Genomic DNA, 19,210 nt, shown 5'->3' on the forward strand with positions numbered 1-19,210 from the left:
ACACACACACGCACGCACGCACGCACGCACGCACGCACGCACGCACGCACAACACACATGTAATGATATTTTAAAGGAATGGCTTTCTTCTTATCCCTCTCCCTTGTCCCAGAAGCTGCAGGGATTTCTAGCTTTCCTGCCTTGTTTTTTCTCTCAAACTCTAATAAAATGGTCTTTGGGCTTCCTTCCAAGGCTTTTTTAAAATTTTATTTATTTATTTTTGGTGTCTGTGTGTGTGTGTGTGTGTGTGTGTGTGTGTGTGTGTGTTTTGCCTACATACATGTTTGTGCACCATGTATGTGCCTTGTGCTCACAGAGGCCAGAGTGGGGCGTCCCTAAACTAGGGGATCCCCTGGATCTGGAGGTACAGATGACTGTGAGCTGCCGTGCGGGCACTCTAGAAGAGCAGCCAGTGCTCTTACTCTCTGACCCACCATCTCTCTAGCCCTTCAAACATGTTCTCAAATTCTCTTGTTTACAAGACCAGGAAATTCAAAAGGGGACCCTGTTAACCAGCACTGACGCAAGAGGAAACAAAGTCTGAGTAGTTCTATGTCTGCTCCCAACATCCTGAAGCAAAGGCCCTGAGTTATAGTCACATGCAGAGCTGGAACCTGCCATGCAGCCCCTGAGTGAGTGGCAGGAGGATTACAGGGGAGGTGGGAGTTGGCATCGAGAGGAGGTTTTAACTTTGGTGGTGGTGACGGGGGGGGGGGGGGGGGGGGGTTGTCCAGGGATCCTACAGGACCTGGGGCTAGGTGTCACTGTCCCTGTGCAGACAAAGGACACTTCAGTTTGAACAAGAGAGCATGCTGCACTAAGCCCCATCTGAATGAAGATGGGGCTGGAGCAGTCAGGCCCGGAGCTTCCCCTTCCTACTGGGTCCACGGAAACCAGGACAACAGCTTTGGCTTAAGACCCCAGTCAACCGGACTAGTGGACACGGGGACAGAGAGAACAGTTAGGCTTGCTTACAGCAGTCTTCCTTTTAATGCAGTTAAACCTACAGTCTCTGAAAGGAATCAGGCTTATCAGAGGCCGCAGCCTGGGGAGCAGCTGAAGACCCCACTAGTCGCCCTCCTGCCAATCCCCACACCACATAGGGGACAGCAGCTCCTCACTGCGGGAGGTAATTGTCATCCCTGTTGACAACACCACTTTCTTAGTATTTTGTGTTAAAAAATATATTTTGAGGCTGTGATGCTGGTGGGTGAAGCGAAAGGTTTCCAGGGAAAGTTGCAAATGGATGTTCTTTGTTCAAGGTCATCTCCAGTTTCAGTTTCCTTAATTCCTCGTGAAGTTTCTTGGCCTTTGAGGAGGAGAAGAGGAGATGTAAGTTAGACAGGCAGGACAAATGAACCCCCATGTTGGTGCATATTGGGGTATGTGCAGGAGCACTCAGGCTGCCTTTTCCCCAAGCATCCACAGACTGCGTCTTAGTGTTGTCTCCTCAGTGATGCGGAGGGGCCACACCACCTGAACCCCTGACAGCTCTTGTACCTGTGGATATGTCCACCGAGTTAACCTTGTGGGCCACGTGCCATGGTGTCCCCACAGCATCCCCTCAAGACTGCTGTGCCGGCAGCAGTATGAATAAGGAGAGAGAGAAGCCTGGGGCTGGTGCCGTACATGCCCTTGGGGTTTGTGGTGGGATATCCCCCTAAACACAATCCAGCCAAGATTTCTAACTACCCAGGAACAGAGCCAGACAGACAGAGAGGGCCAAGGAAGGACATTGCCCAGCTTGGAACCAGGTGTGTGCTTTGAGTCCCACATTCCCCAGCCCATCTGCCGGTCAGGAAAGGGGAAACCTGAGGCCACTGGTGGTCACAGGTGGGCAGTGTTACCAGTGTTACAAGCTCTTCTCACCTCTGCCTGCCCAGTGTCTCTCTGTCTGAGGTGGATAGCTGCCTGATCCTTGGGTGGAGACCTTAGCTCATCCCTCCACCCCTTCTGCTTGTCTCCTCAAGCCCAGCCGCGCCATCTTGGACCAGCCCTGAGGGACAGTTTTCCCAGAGAAGCGTCAGCCACGCTGTGGGTGTGACCATTCTCAGGTCCACACCACACCAGTCAGCACTGTTTGCTGTTGGCCCTGTTGGTGCCCACTATCTACAGCTTTGCCTCGTGGGGCCTCTTCTCAGACCTGTGCTGTTTCTTTTGTGCCCGTTGTCATTCAGTGTTCCTGAATGGGACATCCCTCCCTAGTCTCTTCCCCTGGACAAACCTGTCTCCTGAGAGGAACTTCTGGCCAGAGTCTCTGGATCCCTGGCAAGAAGCCTGGGGCATTTTTTCCCCCTTGCTCTGCTTACCCCTCCCAGACAACTCCCTTCAGGCAGAATTCATTCCACAACCCCTAGAGAGGCTGGGCGGGAAGCAACATTTTCAAAGGATTGTCTACAGTGGAATTTATGCTGCTCCGGCCTCAACCTCCACGATCCATCTAACAATGGGATTGTCTAGTCCTTGGCCAGGACATCAAGCTACTGACATGTGGACCATCGGAACCCTTTCTCTAACTGTACTTTCTTTTCTTTCCAGCAGAGTCTTGTGTAGCCCCCCTCTGGCTTGAGCCTCACTATGCAGCCTTGGGGCTCCTAACCCTCCTCCCTCTGCTCTTAAGTGCTGGAATTGTAAGCATGCGCCACCAAGTCCCCTGTGCTGCGGACCAAACCCAGGGTTTCATGAATGCTAGGAAAGCCGATTTTTCTTTCTTTCTTTCTAAACGTTCCTCTCACTTACTCTGACACCTCCTGAAATATGCTAGCACATGTTGAACCTCTCAGGTCGATCTGCTAGTTGTTGCTGTCTTAAAATCTTGTTTCAGTTTTGTTGTCCATCTTCCTTTCCATTCTCCTTCCTGAGGGATTTACTGGATTTCACCTCCAGGCACTTGTCCTGGTTCACAACAGCAGTTGTTTCCACCAATGACCGGGGTTAATGCTATCAAGTACTTCATGCTTCTTCCTTCCTTCCTTCCTTCCTTCCTTCCTTCCTTCCTTCCTTCCTTCCTTCCTTCCTTCCTTCTTTTTTAAATGTATTTGTTTTATGTGAATGAGTGTTTTGCCTGCATATATGTATGTGCACCACATAAGTGCCTGTGCCATGGAGGTCAGAGGTTACACTAGTTCCCCTGGAATTAAAGTTACAGATGGTTGCAAGCCACTCTGTGGGTGCTGGGAACTGAATTTAGATCCTCTGGAAGAGCAACAAGTACTTCAGCTCTACTGTGCACTTTTTTTTTTTTTTTTTTCCAGACAGGGTTTCTCTTTGTAGCTTTGGAGCCTGTCCTGGATCTCACTCTGTAGCCCAGGCTGGCCTCAAACTCACAGAGATCCGCCTGGCTCTGCCTCCCGAGTGCTGGGATTAAAGGTGTGTGCCACCACTGCCCGGCGGTTTGCATCCTTTTTAAAAAAACATTTTCTTCCGGGCGGTGGTGGCGCACGCCTTTAATCCCAGCACGCGGGAGGCAGAGCCAGGCGGATCTCTATGAGTTCGAGGCCAGCCTGGGCTACCAAGTGAGTTCCAGGAAAGGCGCAAAGCTACACAGAGAAACCCTGTCTCGAAAAACCAAAAAAACAAAACAAAAAAAAAAACCAAAAAAAAACAAAAAACAAAACAAAACAAAACGAAATTTTCTTAGTTCTTTGAGAATTTTGTCCATCATGTTTTAATTGTATTTACCCCCCTCTTCCAACCCTTCCCAGATCCACACCTCCTCCCTACCCACCTGACTTTGTGCCCCCCCTTCTCCCCCCCCCCCCAAAAAAAACCTCATTAAGACCAATCTGTGCTGCCCAAATGTTCTTGGATGTGTGGCTCCCTGAAGCCTGAAGCATAGTTAATTGACTACCACCTGGGGGCAGACCCCTAGGGCGTCCTCACTCACCTGTCATTTGTCAATAGCCTCTCTGTGGGAGAGTGGGGACTTGGTACCAAATCCATGTTGGGGGGGGGGGGTTGGTCTGGGTTTGCATTCTTGTGTTTTAGGTTCTGTAGAATGGATCTCATAACTGGTGGTGTTTTCTCTCCCTCAGCAGGCTCTTAATACTATACCTCAGGGACTTTCTTCTTACAAAACTTTGCTGGCCTCAGTATGTATTAGGATACAGGCTCAGCCATTATGCCAAAGGTCAGGTAACAGTGACTGAAAGCCAGGGGGTGTGGCAACTCTGGCAGGCCAGAGCCCGGTGCCTTAGACTCCCTGCAACTGTTACTGGGCATCCACAACTTTCACCTCAAAGCTGTCTTGCCTCCTTTCCCTGTCTAGAAGGGCAGCACCCATTTTGTTTCTTCCTGCTGTGGTGGGTGATGATTAATCTGGGTGCACATGTGGTATGCTGACGTGGAAGGTTCACGGTGGGTTTGTGTTTACTTTGTCCATCTGGACAGAACAGAGACGGAGCTGCAGACAGGCTGTGGAGAAAGCCTGGTCTTGAGTCAGTGACAGAGTAACCAGGAACTAAGCCATGGTGGGGTCACAGGCACCCAGGTGCCACTGTCACAAAACCACTTTTTCCTTCTATTAGTTTCCTATCGGGGCAGGAAGGGCCGCTACTCTGTGCTCCTCTCACAAGCAGGGACATTGAGGCACAAGGTGGGGGCTGGTGGTATCAGTCACTAGGTGGGAACATGGTTAGACTGCAAGAGTCTGGGAAGGGTTTAGGGGCACCATTTGCTGTTCAGGAGCTCAGGGGTGTGGTCATTCAGATCCCCGTGGATCCGGCACACTGTTTTCTTCTCAGGCAACAGCAATGAGCCCTCTCTAAGCAGCCCCATTTCAGCCCAAACAGGGCTTCAGCTCGCTCTTCAGGTGTGAAGCCTTAAGCAAAGACTACACAGACTTGTGGAACGGACTGGTACCGTCCTCAGGGGCCCTAAAGCTATCATGCTCATTCCATTCCGTCTAGTGCAGCTGAGGGCTGACAACGTGGCCAGGATATTTTCTGGAGTCTCCTAACACATACATGGCAGGCAACCCACATTGTGGGAGGGTACCTGCTCGGCAGTTATATAAAGAATTCTCTTCCATTAGTGAGGCATTCCCAAGTAGGGCAACAGATACTCACAGTTTCCAGGTCCTGGCTGGCCATCTTCATGTCTTGCAGTGGGTTGGTACCCAGAAAGTTGCGAGTCCGGATCTGCTGCGTGTGACGCCTTATCTTCTCCTCCAGCTCTGCTAGTGGCGAGGCACTGGGACACAGACACTGGCTGCTTAGGCTAGCGTCCTCATTCTAACCATAGAGAAAGTACCTTTTCCCCTGAAGCCCAGGAGCCATCTGAGGCACCAGGTGTCAATGACATGGCTTCCCTGCCTCCCTCTAGAGACGCTGGGCTTGAGGCAACATCTTTACCCACAGGGCCACTGTGCTCAAACACCCTCAATTTGGGGCTGGGGAGATGGCTTAGAGGTTAAGAACCCCGTGGAGCTTACACAGGAACTAGGTTTGGTTCCCAGCACCCCCATGGTAGCTAACAACCATCTCTAACTTCAGTTACAGAAGATACGAGGCTGTGCCTATTTTTTTTTTTTTTTTTTTTAAAGATTTATTTATTTATTATGTATACAGTGTTCTGTCTGCATGTACGCCTGCAGGCCAGAAGAGGGCACCAGATCTCATTACAGATGGTTGTGAGCCACCATGTGGTTGCTGGGAATTGAACTCAGGACCTTTGGAAGAACAAGCAGTGCTCTTAACCTCTGAGCCATCTCTCCAGCCCTGTGCCTATTTTTAAGAGCCTGTTTTATGCATGTGGAAAACAGTATTCCTTTTCATAGGTAAAACAGTCTTACTGAACCTTGAGACAGAGCAGAATATCTCATGGACCTGAGATTTTTTTTTTTTTTAAATATATCTCTATCTCTGTTAACATTGGGCTGAGACTCCAAGGTTGCTATTTGTGAACAGTAAATACAATGATTTAGAATGGCAGAAAGAGGCCAGGAACCTCTGGCTAAATGCCAGGAGCCCCCCTCCCCCCACACCCCCACAGTTCTCTGCCACCCGCCCTGGACCCTGTACTACTTCTACAATGTCCCATTGGCTTTGTTCAGGGATCTCCCATCTCCCATTGGTCCATTGCTGACACCTAGCTTACCCAATGCTCTCCTGAGCTCCAGATGGGTCTGCCAGCTAGCCTAAGCTCTTAGGACAATTGCCACACTACCATCCCCATTAGCAATCTGGTGACTCCTTAGCCAGAGACTCTGTCAAACTCTAAGGTACCATGAACTGGTCTTTTCATGTGTTCGCCTGCCTTTCTTTCATGGAATCTTTTGGCAGAAGCCATGCCCAGAACACCACGAAGGGAAAGCTAGATGTAGTCCTAAGAGCTGAAAAGACAGGGCTGAGGGCGAGACAAGTGCTCAGACACCGGACCAACCAGGGCAGGGTGGGGCTGGTGGGGCTTGCAGCTGCACCCTTGTAGTGGGCGTCTTCTGAGTCCCGCTGGTCATCTGGCAGGGTAATGGAACGCCAAGGGTGGGGACCGGGTCTTTCCAGATCATCCACTATCCTGAGTGCTCCCACAAAGCTGGACAGTCAGGGGCCCTTGACACATGCCTCAGGCAGCCTGTGGCCCTGAGCTCGGGGTCCCGGAAGGCAGAACTGTCACCCACCTCATTTCAGCACTGCTTTGTGCTGGCCTCTCTTTGCTGTGCTTCGCTTTCCCGAATGGATTCACTGGCGTTTTCCCATGCTCCAGCAGATCTGTGGCAAAGGGAATCTTTGATGCCATCTAGAAAAGTACAATAAGGTATTTCCAGCAATGCATGGAAAGGCTGCTCTTCCCCACAGGCCCACTTGCCCGGCTCATGAGCTTGCCCTTCACCCTGCTAGGCCACCCAGAGGGGACATTCTTTTCGTTGTTTTGTTTTTTGAGACAGGTTTTCTCTGTATAGCCCAGGCTGTCCTGGAACTCTTTGTAGACCAGGCTAGCTTCAAACTCAAAAAGATCTCCCTGCCTCTGCCTCCCGAGTGCAGGGATTAAAGGCATGTGCCACCGCTGCCTGGTGGGGGCATTCTTAATAGGCATCCCGTCCTATGACTTAACTAACAGTCACTCCCATCTTGGTCCTTGGTTCAGACATCTCTCAAATGCCCCAACAAACTAAGCTGGAGTGGAGGCAGTACAGAGCAAGGGACCCTGGATGTGCTCAAGATTGCTACAGTTGACCTAGGATAGATACCCTGAGACTCTGTCACATGACAGAAAACACATTATTGTAACAGGACCCAAATTAGTGTTAAGTCACAAAGTTTCAAGCTCGTACATAAGTGCTAATACAGACCAAGTATACAAAGTCCAGACCTTGAACGTGGCCAGCCTGCAGGACAGAGCTGCTGGCCACAGATCTAGACATCGTGAGTAGGACAGGTGACAAACCTGTAAATGACTCAGTCTCCCCCCCATAAAGAAATTGCATCCTGAAGGACACCAGGGCATGTCTACATGTGCCCATTTGGTACCCCAGCCCCCTGCACTTCACAGCCCTCAAGGCCAAGTAGTACTAGATCTTCCCACAGGCCAGAGTATTCTCAGTGTGTTTCCAGGACATCCCACAGCCCTTCTACCATATTGCCACACAGGTTCCCATCTCGGATTTCACTAAGTTGTAGGAACAGAGCATGGGGAGAGGGGCTCAGGCCAAAGCAGAAACTTATGTGCCCTTTGTAATGATAATGGGCTACCTGGAGTCATGGAAACACAGCCCGCTCCTTACAGCATCCCAGGCACACTCCTCATTTCTGGACAGCCTGATGTCACTCAGATTGACGGCCACTCATACCCCACTTGGCCTTCCTTACTCACTGTGGCTCATGTAGACATAGCCTCTCTCCCCAGCAGCCCTGCCTTCTGCCCTATAGCCTGGGTCACCCTGTCTCCTGACTGCTGTGGCCTTCCTCCAGAGCCTCTATGTCACAGACACACCAGCTCCAGGCTAGTCTTCCAAGTCTCCTCTGGCTATGACTGGAGATCTCCTTTCTGATCCCCACTCCCCATGGCCACCCTGTCCCTCTGTGCCTTTCCTGCTCTGCTCAGTCTTAAGAGCCAAGCTAAGGCTCAGTCCTAATCCTGGCTCCTTCAGAACCTGAGCTGGCCTTTCCCCTCTTAATACTAGAGGTAAGGGAATTTCATCCTAGTAATTGCAGAAACAGAAATTGAAACTAGAGACATTTCTATCTTACTCCCTGGCCTTTGCTGTAGTGGCCAGCTTTCGGCAGAGCCATCGGATGGCATCTGAAGCTGTTTGTGGCTCCAACAAGCAGATATGCCTGCACAGGACATGTTGGTAAGGGCAACAAAGACCACGTGACCAGCGCTGCTCACTGCTGCCTCCGGGGGATGAGGTGGGGAACTAACGGAGCCCCACATTGGGGAGCTTAAGTGTGTGTGCATCTGTCTGCGATGTGCAGGGTAGGTGCGTACGTGCCTGTTAGGGGGAGGCAGGCTGTCGGACTCCAAGGCTGACTAAACAGAGTGAGACTGAGTGCAAGTGTGAGGCCTGGGGAGGGGATGAGCCTCCTGCCCAGGGTTCCTGCTGTGCGCTATCTGCCTGCAAGGGTGGACTTTGAGCTCAGCCAGATTATGCCTCCCTATCAGATCTGCATCTTCCCTTCTCAGCAGAAGATTTCCAAGGCTGGGGTCTTATCTGCCCCCATGTGCAGTTCAAACCCAGCATTCCTGGCGCCCTGAAAGGCTTAGAACCCAGGAAGATACAGTAAGGGAACAGGAGCCACCACACCCTTTATTTTTTTTTACAGCCACCCCCACCCAGGAAATGCACAGGGCTGGGACACGGTGGAATACCACAAGCTTGCTGTCTGTGACAGCCGCCGCACAGCACACAGGAGGTCAAAAGTCTTCCAAAGAAATTCCAACAGAAAGAAATGCATGATGCTAAATCGAGGTGGTTTCTCTTTTTCCTCATTAGAGTCAGACATTACTTGTTTTAAGGACTAAAGGCAGGCATTTGGGGAGCAGGGGTGGGGGGAGTTCATCTATACAAATAGTAAATCTGTAATTTACTATTACAGAAAAACACAGGCAAGAAAAATTCATCCAAATACCCCAATTCTCTAATAACAAAAATAATGTAAATACTTGGAAACTGGGCAAACCTTTAGGCAAAGGAAGTGTTGGTGGCTGGGGGAGGTTCTCACTAGCTTCACAAGAGCGTGTCAAACATGCAATTGCTATGGAGGCCCAGAAAAAAGGGCTCAAAGGTCATAGGCAAGGCTGTTGGCTTCAAAACAACATGGAGAAGAGAAATGTAAACCTTTTCTGAATAGGGCAGTATACCTGGAGTCCTACCCAGTGTCCAATCTCAGAATCTTTTAGCAGTCAGCGCCTGCTGGGATATGGGATATGACCTGCACATGTAAGGGTCACAGGAAGCACAGGGAAGGCAAGTGGGCTCTGCAAAGGCAGTTCCTTACCCCGCGTGCTAAACTAACTACCAGGGCTTGGCACACAGTGCTCCAGGCTGGAGCATCAGCTCCGCCCAGCAGCTTCCAACCATGCACAGCACCCTGGCACCCTCTAGCGATCTCCAGCCCAAACGCAGGAGCCTGTACAGGCTGAGAACTTCCCCTAGGCTGGCACAAGAACATACCATCTACTGAGTGAGTCCTTACTCTACGTTTGTCTGTGCAGATGACAAAATACACAACTAAACATCTTTGTTTACAGGCTTCCAATCAGATTGTTGTCATCTCTGAAAAACGAACTCTCCAAAGTGTCCAAAGAACACTAGTTGATTTTTTTTTTTTTTCTGATACAAGGCATCATGTGGCCCAGCCCAGCTTCAAACTCAATCCATAGCTGATTCTCCTGTCTCCACCTCCCAATATCATGCCCAGTTTCTGTGGTGCTGGGGCCCTTACCCAGGGCTTTATACATGCCAGGAAAGCACTCATCAACTGAGTGGCATCCTCAGTCTGCCTGCCCCATTATTAAGAGGGTTTTCCAGGAGGCTGCTGGGGGCTGTGCTCACAGACTGTTCATAATGCAGGGTCCTCAGCTGGACAGGTGGGGCATTGCATACCCAACTGATTTCTAGTCATTCAGATTCTCTCTTGTGAACGGCTTGTCACATCCTCTGTCCAATTCTCTTTTAATCTTTGCTTTCTTTTAAAATATTTTAGAAAGATTTATTTTTATTTTATGTGCACCGAATTCTTTGCCTGCATGTATGTCTGTGTACCATGTGTATGCCTAGTACCCAAGGGAACTAGAAGAGGTCACTGGATTCCTTGGAACTGGAGTAACAGACCGTTGTGAGCTGCCATGTGAGTGTACTGGGTACTGAACCCAGGTCCCCTGTAAGAGCAGCAAGTGTTCTTGACCACTGAGTATTCTTCCCAGACCTCTTTGCTTTCTTTGTTTTTGTTTTTGTTTTTTGTTTTTGAGACAAGGGACCTGTGTAGCCCTGGCTGTCCTGGAACTTGCTCTGTAGACCAGGCTGGCCTCCCTAGTGCTGGGATTAAAGGCATGTGCCACCACCTGCTGGCTGATAGAAATATTTTTAGTTTTTTATACATATGATAAAACTGGGAACACGGAAAACAAGATGGACACAAAAGTGAACACTTTGTATAGTACAACACAGTTTTAAATGAATTAGGCACACACAGCCCTTTCTGACATCACACACATGCAGAAGGCATTACCATGTTGAATCAGAACAGAGCGGCCTCCAGGATGAACACAGTGACCAAGGCTAGCTTTCACCATGCTTTCCCTGAAAGCCTCTGTGGGCCTGGCTACATCATTTAGGAAGATCCTGTTTCAGGGTCCAGGATGACTTTAAGGAACTACTCTTGAGAGTTCTTGGCTAAGTAGTGCATGTGACATGAGCTAACAGGTCCTATTTGGGCTGGAGGCACCCAAATCTCTTGCATTTCCATCCCAGGAGGTGGCCACCCCTCTGTCCAGAGATTGAGTAGTGGCACACAGGTGGCAGAGCTGTGTCTCTGCTGACCATGAGCAGGGAGGGAACTCAAACCACCCAGGGACCCTACCTGCACCAGACCTTGAAAGCCCCACCCTCTACTTTCTGTCACTCTCTTGGGATATTCTACTATAGCAAACATTTCCATGGCTTTTCTTTCTTTTTTCTTTTTTTTTTTTTTGTTTTTCGAGACAGAGTTTCTCTGTGTAGCTTAGGTTTGCACCTTTCCTGGAACTCGCTTTGTAGACCAGGCTGGCCTCGAACTCACAGAGTTCACCTGGCTCTGCCTCCCGAGTGCTGGGATTAAAGGCGTGCGCCACGACCGCCCAGCCGTTTCTTTCTTTCTTTTGAGTAGGATGAACAATGGCAGCCTGGGGAATGTTAGTTGGTAAAAGAACCCAGTGACAGAACTCTAGCTGGCCATCAGCTGCCAGCCCTACTGCAGATGAGCCCCACCAGACATCAGTGACCATGGGTCCTGCAAAGACAGCAGCAATGGTCTCTGCTTTAGACAAGTTGCACCAGAACTCAGCGACAAAGGGGCACGACCCACTGCCAGCATGGCCCTACTGCAGATTTGGTGAGGAAGGGTCCTGGTAGGAATCAGTAAGAATCTCAAGGCCTGGATCAGCCATGGAGGAGAGGTCAGTGTGACTGCAGGGGACAGACATGCTACCCTGAAAGGGATCAAGTCTGGTGTCGTCTTACTTTTCTATTACTGTGAAAGGAAACCCTGACCAAGGCAACTTATAAAAGGAAGAGTTTATTTGGTGCTGGCTTACAGTTTCAGTGGGTTAGTTCATGGCCATCATGGTGGGGAACATGGCAGCAGGCAGCAGGCAGGCAGGCAGGCATGGCACTGGAGCAGTGGCTGGGAGCTTACATGTTGAGACAACCACAGAGCAGAAGAGAGCTAACTGGGAGTGGTGTGAGCTTTTGAAACCTCAAAGCACAGCCCTGGTGACACCTCCTCCAACAAGGCCACGTATCCTAATTCTTCCCAAACAGTTCCACCAACTGTGGACAAGCATTAAAACATATGAGCCCGTGGAGGCTTTTGTCATTCAAACGACCAGAGCTGGGTACACTATGAACCCATGGCAAGCTGCTCAGAGAAAGAGACAACAGTGCTTTGTGGTATCCTAATTTGCCCCTAATACACAGCTCTACCTAAGCCCTAGAAGTGAAATCGGAAGGAGATAACAGCTGACAAAAATCACGTTCAGCACTATCCCAAGGCATCAGGTCAAGAAGGACATAGCGACAGAGCCACCCAGCCAGAGCACAGCAGGGAACATGACTGCTAGGTGACAAGAGGACCCAGCCGGAGAAGCTTGTGAGGGGCAGGTTTCCTTTGGGTCTTCATATTGCAGCAGCAGGCAAGCCTATTCTGAGTACTGCTCTGTGGTCAGCATCAGAGGAACGGAAGAAGGGATGTATGGAACTCTGCATTGATATCGGAACTTCACTCTAAACTCTAAAATTAGGGGGTTTTGTTTGTTGGTTGGTTTTAAAGAAGATTTGAACTGTGCACACTGGCCTCACTGCAGGCCAGCATAGCTTGGTCAGAACAGACTGTGCAAAACCTTGGGACCTTCTTCAGCTATTGACTTAACCAATGACTTGCTTGACACAAGGAACTTTGTTTCTCTCTCTCTCTCTCTCTCTCTCTCTCTCTCTCTCTCTCTCTCTCTCTCTCTCTCTCTTTGACACAGGGTTTCTCTGTGTAGCTCTCTCTAGCTGTCCTTGAACTCACTTTGTGGACTAGGTTGGCCTCGAACACTACAGAGATCCACCTGCCTCTGCCTCCCGAGTGCTGGGATTAAAGAAGCACCCTGCCAGCCTGGACCCAAGTACAGAGGATGCTAGGCACATTCTGGAGGAGAAGCCAGTTCCCTGTGCCCTACTGGAAGGGATTCAGAAGGGGTGCCGCACAGACATTCTGTGAAACACAGCCTGAGGGGGACCCTGGGGTCAGGGACAGTTTGCAAGGTTACTGCTCTTTAGGTCCCAAGGTGACTGGCATCAGAGTGCAGTGTTCACAGGATGATGCCTGCAGTCATATCTCAACCTAGTGGTGCTGGATCTTTCCCCTAGTCCTTCCTCTTTCCTCTTGGAACGTCGAGTCCTTCAGATGGAACCAATAGTCAGTGGGCAGAGGGCAGCCTCAAAGGCCAGGTCCTGCCTGGTCATGGCCCAGACACTGTGTGTGAGCCCCACCGTGCTCACACACGAAGCCAGAGCCACCTGTCCTGCCACGTACCATGTTCCTATGTGGAGGCTGGAATTTATTGACCTCCCTCCTGCTCCTCATCAGCTGGGTCTGTTCTCTCCACTCCTGCAGAGCTCTCTTGTCTCTGGAGAAGAAGCATGGTCACATTAAAGTCACAAGCTGTACGGTTACTTCAAGCAGAGCTCGTGAAATCTGCTGTCATTTCAGATTCACACGCCTTCTCCCTTCGACCTGTCCCTAGAGAGTCAGTGAGAGGCTGGTAGTGCCTTCCTTCCCTTCCCTTCCTTCCCCTCCCCTTCTTCCCTTCCCTTCCCTTCCCTTCCTTTCTTCCTTCCCTCCTCTCTCCTCCCCCTCCCCTCCCCTCCCTTCCCTCCCCTCCCCTTCCCTCCCCTCCCCTGCTTTCCCTTCCCTTCCCTTCCCTCCAGCTGAGTTTCTTCCAGTCACTTTGAGCAGAGACAGGGGTAGGCAGGTTCCAACTGAGACCCCCCGGGTGCAGGGTGCACTTCCTGCTGCAGGCTGATACCCTGCCGTGGCAGCCAGTTCTTCAAGTCCTCCTGGCCAGGGAGGAACCAGCTAGGCTGCAAGCACTGCATCACAGGCTGCAGACCCTGCTCAGGGTCATGGCAGCTTCTCACAAGATACTGACTGGTCTTTCTCTTTAAATAATGTGCGTCTTCCATCTCACTCAAACCCAGGGGCCAAGCGAGACTCTAGGGATGGAGTGTTCACAATGGCCAGAGTGGTAGGGATGCAATGAGACCTTGCTACATGAAGGCCACCTCTGCTGTCCCAAGTCCACCTGCCTGTTGGAACCAACTCTAGCCATCAGCTCCAGTGGCTGGCGCCTCAAATCCTGTTCCAGACCAGCCTCTTCTTGCCCTCCTCAGAGACATCTGTGCACTGGTTCATGCTTATCTTGCCTTGGCCTGGGCCTCCCCATCTCTCTTTTCCCTCCTGAACTATTTCCTGTCTAGGTGCCAGCGCTCCCTGGGTTCCAACATGGGGTAGAGAGCTGGGTCCTCCCCTATACCTCCTCCCAGGTGAAGCTGTGTCCTGCCACCCACCTAGAAGGTCCAAGTCCCCAGCCCCCAGTGTTCAGACATGCTCCAAATCTTCCACTTAGCTTCTAAACAAGGGATTCCATTTCCTCTGCCACCTCTCCATCACAAGGAGCAGAAGGGATCTGCTCACCCTTCAGGAAGCTCCTAACTGGGCAAGTGAGAGCCCCATAGCTGCTCAGCAAGGGACCACAACACAGAGGCAGGACAACGGAGATAATTCACTGGTTATCTGTATACAAGGCACGTTCCCAACAAAGGTGAATGACCCACTATGGAAGAAGACAACCAACTACAGGGTGTCTGGTATGATTCCGGCCATGGACCACCACAGACGCTGCTTGTGAGCAGTCTGTCCCCATTAGGGCCCAGACAAACAGAGGCAGAATTCCTGATTGTGGCCTCAGAAGGTTTATTTATAGCCAGGCTTCAGAGGGAAGGGAGTGGGAGGCTTCCGATATCTGAACCTGATGTGGCCAGGATCCCAGATCCTGACAGGACAGCGAAGGAACAGTAAGGAAAACTAAATGGGAGAGAAGGTGAAGTCAAAGGCGGCACGAGGGATATGGCTAGGGAGCTCACAGAGGCTATGGGCATACAGAGTCTACCCTTGCTTTCACCACACTGCACATGTCCACTGGGACCCCCCACTGGCCAAACCCAACCATGAAGCTTGGGGCCCTGTGGCACTGTGGATGTGGTCCATACTGGCAGGCTGCAGGGGGCCCGTAACAGGACACAGCTGGGTTGTCAGTGGAGCTGTAGGGCAGAGGAGAATAGCTGTTGAGAATGGGATAGGTGACAAGCTGGCCTCATGAAACCAAGGGTGGGGATTGTGCCATTGTGCCACCACCATGAGAGAAGCTCACAGGTGACCAGTCATGTCTGACAACACTCCTTACATATGATGGCGGGCCCTAGAGATGGTCAGGGGAGGAGAAAGGCACTTGGGTGGGTAGGTGGGGCCCGCACAAAAAAGCTCAAGGCACTTGCAAATGCAGGCAGGGGACAGGAAACTGCCCAAAAGGTGCCCATTAACTACCGCTGTGCAAATCCAAGGAAAAGTCTCTGAAAAGAGCCTGGGCATTTCAGAAAACTACAGACCATGCGAAATGTGTGAGGATTCCAAATGAGGGAAGGTGAGCCAGCCTGGCCAGGAGAACAGAAGCCACCAGACCTCTTCTGAGGCTGGGGACAAAATCCTAGCTGCAGAGTTGGCTACTGGGCCCCCAGTCCCGATGCTATCCCATCCCAGGCACACCTCCTGCGCTGCTGCAGCAGTGTCTCCTCTCCTTGGATCTCCCGGAGGGATGCCATATGATTGCTCTCCAGCCGTTTTGTATGAACCGTGTTTGGGTATGTTGAAGGGAGGCTGGGAAAGATGCCTTTGAAGGAGGTGGACTTCTTTCTAAAATCACAAAATGATTATAGCTGAAATGTAACTTTATGATGTTCACTCACATCTGTGGGAGATACAAGGCTGAATATGTGCAGATTTAAACAAAATCAAGACCCCTGCTCCTCCCCAATAAATAACAGAAAAGCTTTAGAGCAGGCCTGGATATAAAAACAGTCACTGGTCCCAGCTATAGCAATCCAGGGAAAGCATCAATCAGTACTGGTCCATGTCAGTTGAGGATGCTGCCTCCAGATGTCCACCAGATACTGGACTGAAGTCCACAGGAAAGGACATCGTTAAACCATTCCCAAGAGGCGGCACAGTGTCATCAGGGGAACCAGAGGGAGTGTGGTCACACACTGAATACCCCAAGCTCTCAAGTCACTTCAGTCTCCCAGGGCTGAGGCCTGGTATCTCTGCCTGACAGAGAGACAAACTGATGAAGTACTTTTAGAGAGTGGCCATGATTGCTGGAATAAGTTATCACAATTATTCATCACAGTCAGTGTAAGAGAGGAAAAGGGCTTCTAAGCATCAGGGTGGATGCTATTGCTCCCTGCCTGTGACTTCGCACTGAGAACATGACAGCGGCCTCAGGCCACCAAGACCGCATGCTACAGCGCAGGAGTCCAAGAACTCCAGAACTTCTTGGCTGCCACCTGTGTGAATGCTTTAAGGTTTTGATAGATGTTGGAGTCCAGGAACTGCACAGACGGCTCAGTGGGTAAAGGGCTCACTGGACAACGTGGAGACCTGAGCTTGGCTCCCAGGCCCTCATGTAGAAACTCACGTAGAGAGGGCAGTGGTACACACCTGCTGCCCCAGCACTGTGGGGGTGGGGGCAGAGACAGATGGATCCTAGGGGCTTGTTGGCCAGACAGACTAACAGAAATGGCATGCTCCAGGTTCAGTGAGAGACCCTGTCCCAAAGATCAAGGTGGAGAGTGAGACATCCGAAGTCATCACCTACTCCCCATATGTGCACACACGGGCAAGTACACCCATACATATGCATGTACACACCCCCACAAATAACATTTACAATGTTCAAAACCAGAGTATACTTAAAGAGTCCAAGCAGGCCCCTGCCTGTCATCTCCAGACTCCTCAGCTCCTGTGGATATCTTCCCAGATGCCCAGCTAGAGTTTTAAACCACTGGCTACTATCAGCTCCAAGACTCTGTCATCCCCAAGAGCGCATGATTGTTCCCTGAGATATGGTGGCATACTCCTCATTCTCTACATGTGCAGCACCACGAACTCACCACACACACCAGCTGCATGTACACACATCACACACCACACCGGAGCCAAATTTCATCTACCTGGCCTACTCTGCCAAGTGTATTCTGTGACACTGGTCTGTTCTGGTCCTATACTCAGGACTGATTCGACATACCCTAAATGATGGTTTTAGAACAGATGAGCATTTTAGAAAGTGGACCTTGTGCTTTAGATGATTACAGAATAACTTTACAGCTCTGTGAGATCAGGCAAGTCTGCCTCAGCGCTGCCTTACCTGCCTGTGGGCCCTGGCTTCCGGCGCCTTTTCTCCTTGGCATTTAGTGCTGCCCTGAGATATGGGGGCAGCTCAACAGCCAAGAGCTTCTTCTCCGGAACGCCCACCTTCTCATTCTCCACAATCTCCTGCCTCAGCTTCCAGAAGCGCTTGATCTCCTCCTCACTGGGCCAGTTCTCGGAGGAGGCACTGGATTTGCGGAGCTCACTCAGGTCTAGCCTGTCCATAGGCGGGAAGAAGTCAGCCTTCTCCTTCACCACAGCCGCCTCATGGCTCAGGACATTAAGGTCTTTCTCACTGGACGTGCTTTTACAGGGTTGAGCCGGCACAGGGCACGGAAGGTCCTTGAGGCTCATCTTAACCTCTGAGACTTCTGGTGGAGTAAAACGACATTTTAGTACTTGTGGGGCCAATCTTCAATGTCAACCTGTCTGGATTTAGAATCACCTAGGAGACACACCTCTGGGCGTTTCAGGGAGGTGGTTCCAGAGGGGTTTAACTAGGAGGAAAGATCCACCCTGAATGTAGGGGACACCCAGATGGAATAAAAAAAAAAAAAAAAAGAGAAAGTGAGCTAAGCACCAGCCTTCATCTCTTCCTGCTTCCTGACCACAGACACACTATGACCAGCCGCTTCCTGTACCTGCTGCCACGGCTTCCCCACTCGGAGTGTATCTTCTCAAACCCTGAGCTAAAATAAGCCTTTCTTCCTTAAGTTACCGTCGTCAGGCATTTTGTCCTACCACAGCGGCCTGGAAGTCCAGTATCACTCTCCGGGATCAACTAGCAGCCAGGGCCACAGTCTCTGTACCTTTGCTGAGGTGTCTGGAAGGAGGGAGGGTGTCCACTCAGATCCGGACTAGCTGGACCCCACAGGCTGCCACAGACCCACAGCAGCTTCTGGGCAGGGGATGGACACACTGCTTGAGGAGCCCTGACCCCCTCGCACCTTCTCCACCTATGGTATCTTGTAGCCCATGCGCATGAGGCGTACTTGCCACCCTTATGGACATTTCTGCCCCGCTACCCCAAGATATCTTGAGTTTTTATTTCCAATTAAAAGCTATCCCATGTGCCTGCTGTTCTTTGGCAATGCTTTGCTGACTTTTAAAGATTTTAATTCCATGTGAACTACTGAGAAAAGACAAGTCCAAGGAATATTCACTGCTGAGTCACTGTGGCTCCTGCCCACTGGGGACATAGGCTGCAAACTTGCCCTCAGACGGGCAGGGGCTCTGCACCACGAGCCAGGAGGTGCAGGATTGGACAAGACTGGACCCCACCATCTAGCACCTCCTGATTTTAGATACTTAAACATCTTGGCCACTCTATCATTGACCACCTCTTCCTTGCATTTGTGTAACACACAGAGCAGGGGAGACTGCCAGTCACAAACTTTACCACAGAGCCAGGGTGTCACATGGACGACTTCCTGTCATCATCTGTCATGTCACGGAGGACCTGCAACCCCACAGCTGTCTCAGTGGCACTTCTTGCACCATTTCCTGGCCCCAGACCCAGGGCTTTCCTGGAAGGGTGGTGCATTCAAGCTCCTGTGCCTTTAGCTCCTCCGGTCTGGAGCACAGCTTTAACTCCTCTTCACGGCATCCTCACTTCTGAACAGTGCAGATTAGCTGCCGGAATGCTTCTTTCTCGTTGGGGTCTGACATGTATGCCCTCTAGTATCCTGCACCATGTGCCCCAGGTGTTGCCCCAAGTCCCTGCCCCCCACCCCCCTAGCACAGTGGTTGTTGCATCCAGACTCTCCCTCCTGCCTCTCAGTAACCCATAATCCCATGCGTACTCCTGCTCCTGACAGGCATGAAGAGCTTCCTACATGGCCTTTCCTCTCTTATCCTGTCCTTGTCAACCTGCCCTTAGGGGACTTACGGTGCCATTTGCACCCTCTCAGAATCTTGCTATATGCTGCCTCTTCCTAAATTATGTGCCTTTACATAGGCAGTCTAAGGCACCAGAAGTAGATGCCACCCATGGATGAGCCCTCAGCTAGGTCCCCATGCAGGCACAGGCACCCTTGAGACTCAGCACC

The 19,210-nt window shown here is 51.0% G+C and overlaps 1 protein-coding gene across 3 annotated transcripts in view; it reads right to left on the bottom strand.

Moving 5' to 3' along the window:
* Positions 1 to 971: 971 nt before the first annotated feature.
* Lrrc27 (leucine rich repeat containing 27) overlaps positions 972 to 19,210 on the bottom strand; it is a 31,970-nt gene continuing 13,731 nt past the window's right edge. For 2 of the 3 annotated variants that reach the window (XM_059265025.1, XM_059265032.1), the window contains exons 6-11: positions 17,161 to 17,533; positions 15,504 to 15,650; positions 13,215 to 13,308; positions 6,617 to 6,735; positions 5,067 to 5,190; positions 972 to 1,309 (exon numbers count right to left, since the gene is read on the bottom strand). In XM_059265025.1, the coding sequence (XP_059121008.1) occupies positions 1,163 to 1,309; positions 5,067 to 5,190; positions 6,617 to 6,735; positions 13,215 to 13,308; positions 15,504 to 15,650; positions 17,161 to 17,533 (1,004 nt within the window). In that variant the 3' untranslated portion in view covers positions 972 to 1,162. Of the gene's footprint in view, positions 1,310 to 5,066; positions 5,191 to 6,616; positions 6,736 to 13,214; positions 13,309 to 14,637; positions 15,002 to 15,503; positions 15,651 to 17,160; positions 17,534 to 19,210 lie in introns of those variants that run through there. The other variant, XM_059265039.1, reaches the window with a different exon arrangement.

This window comes from Peromyscus eremicus, chromosome 1 (genome assembly GCF_949786415.1).
Source record: "Peromyscus eremicus chromosome 1, PerEre_H2_v1, whole genome shotgun sequence".
NCBI classification, from domain to species: domain Eukaryota; kingdom Metazoa; phylum Chordata; class Mammalia; order Rodentia; family Cricetidae; genus Peromyscus; species Peromyscus eremicus.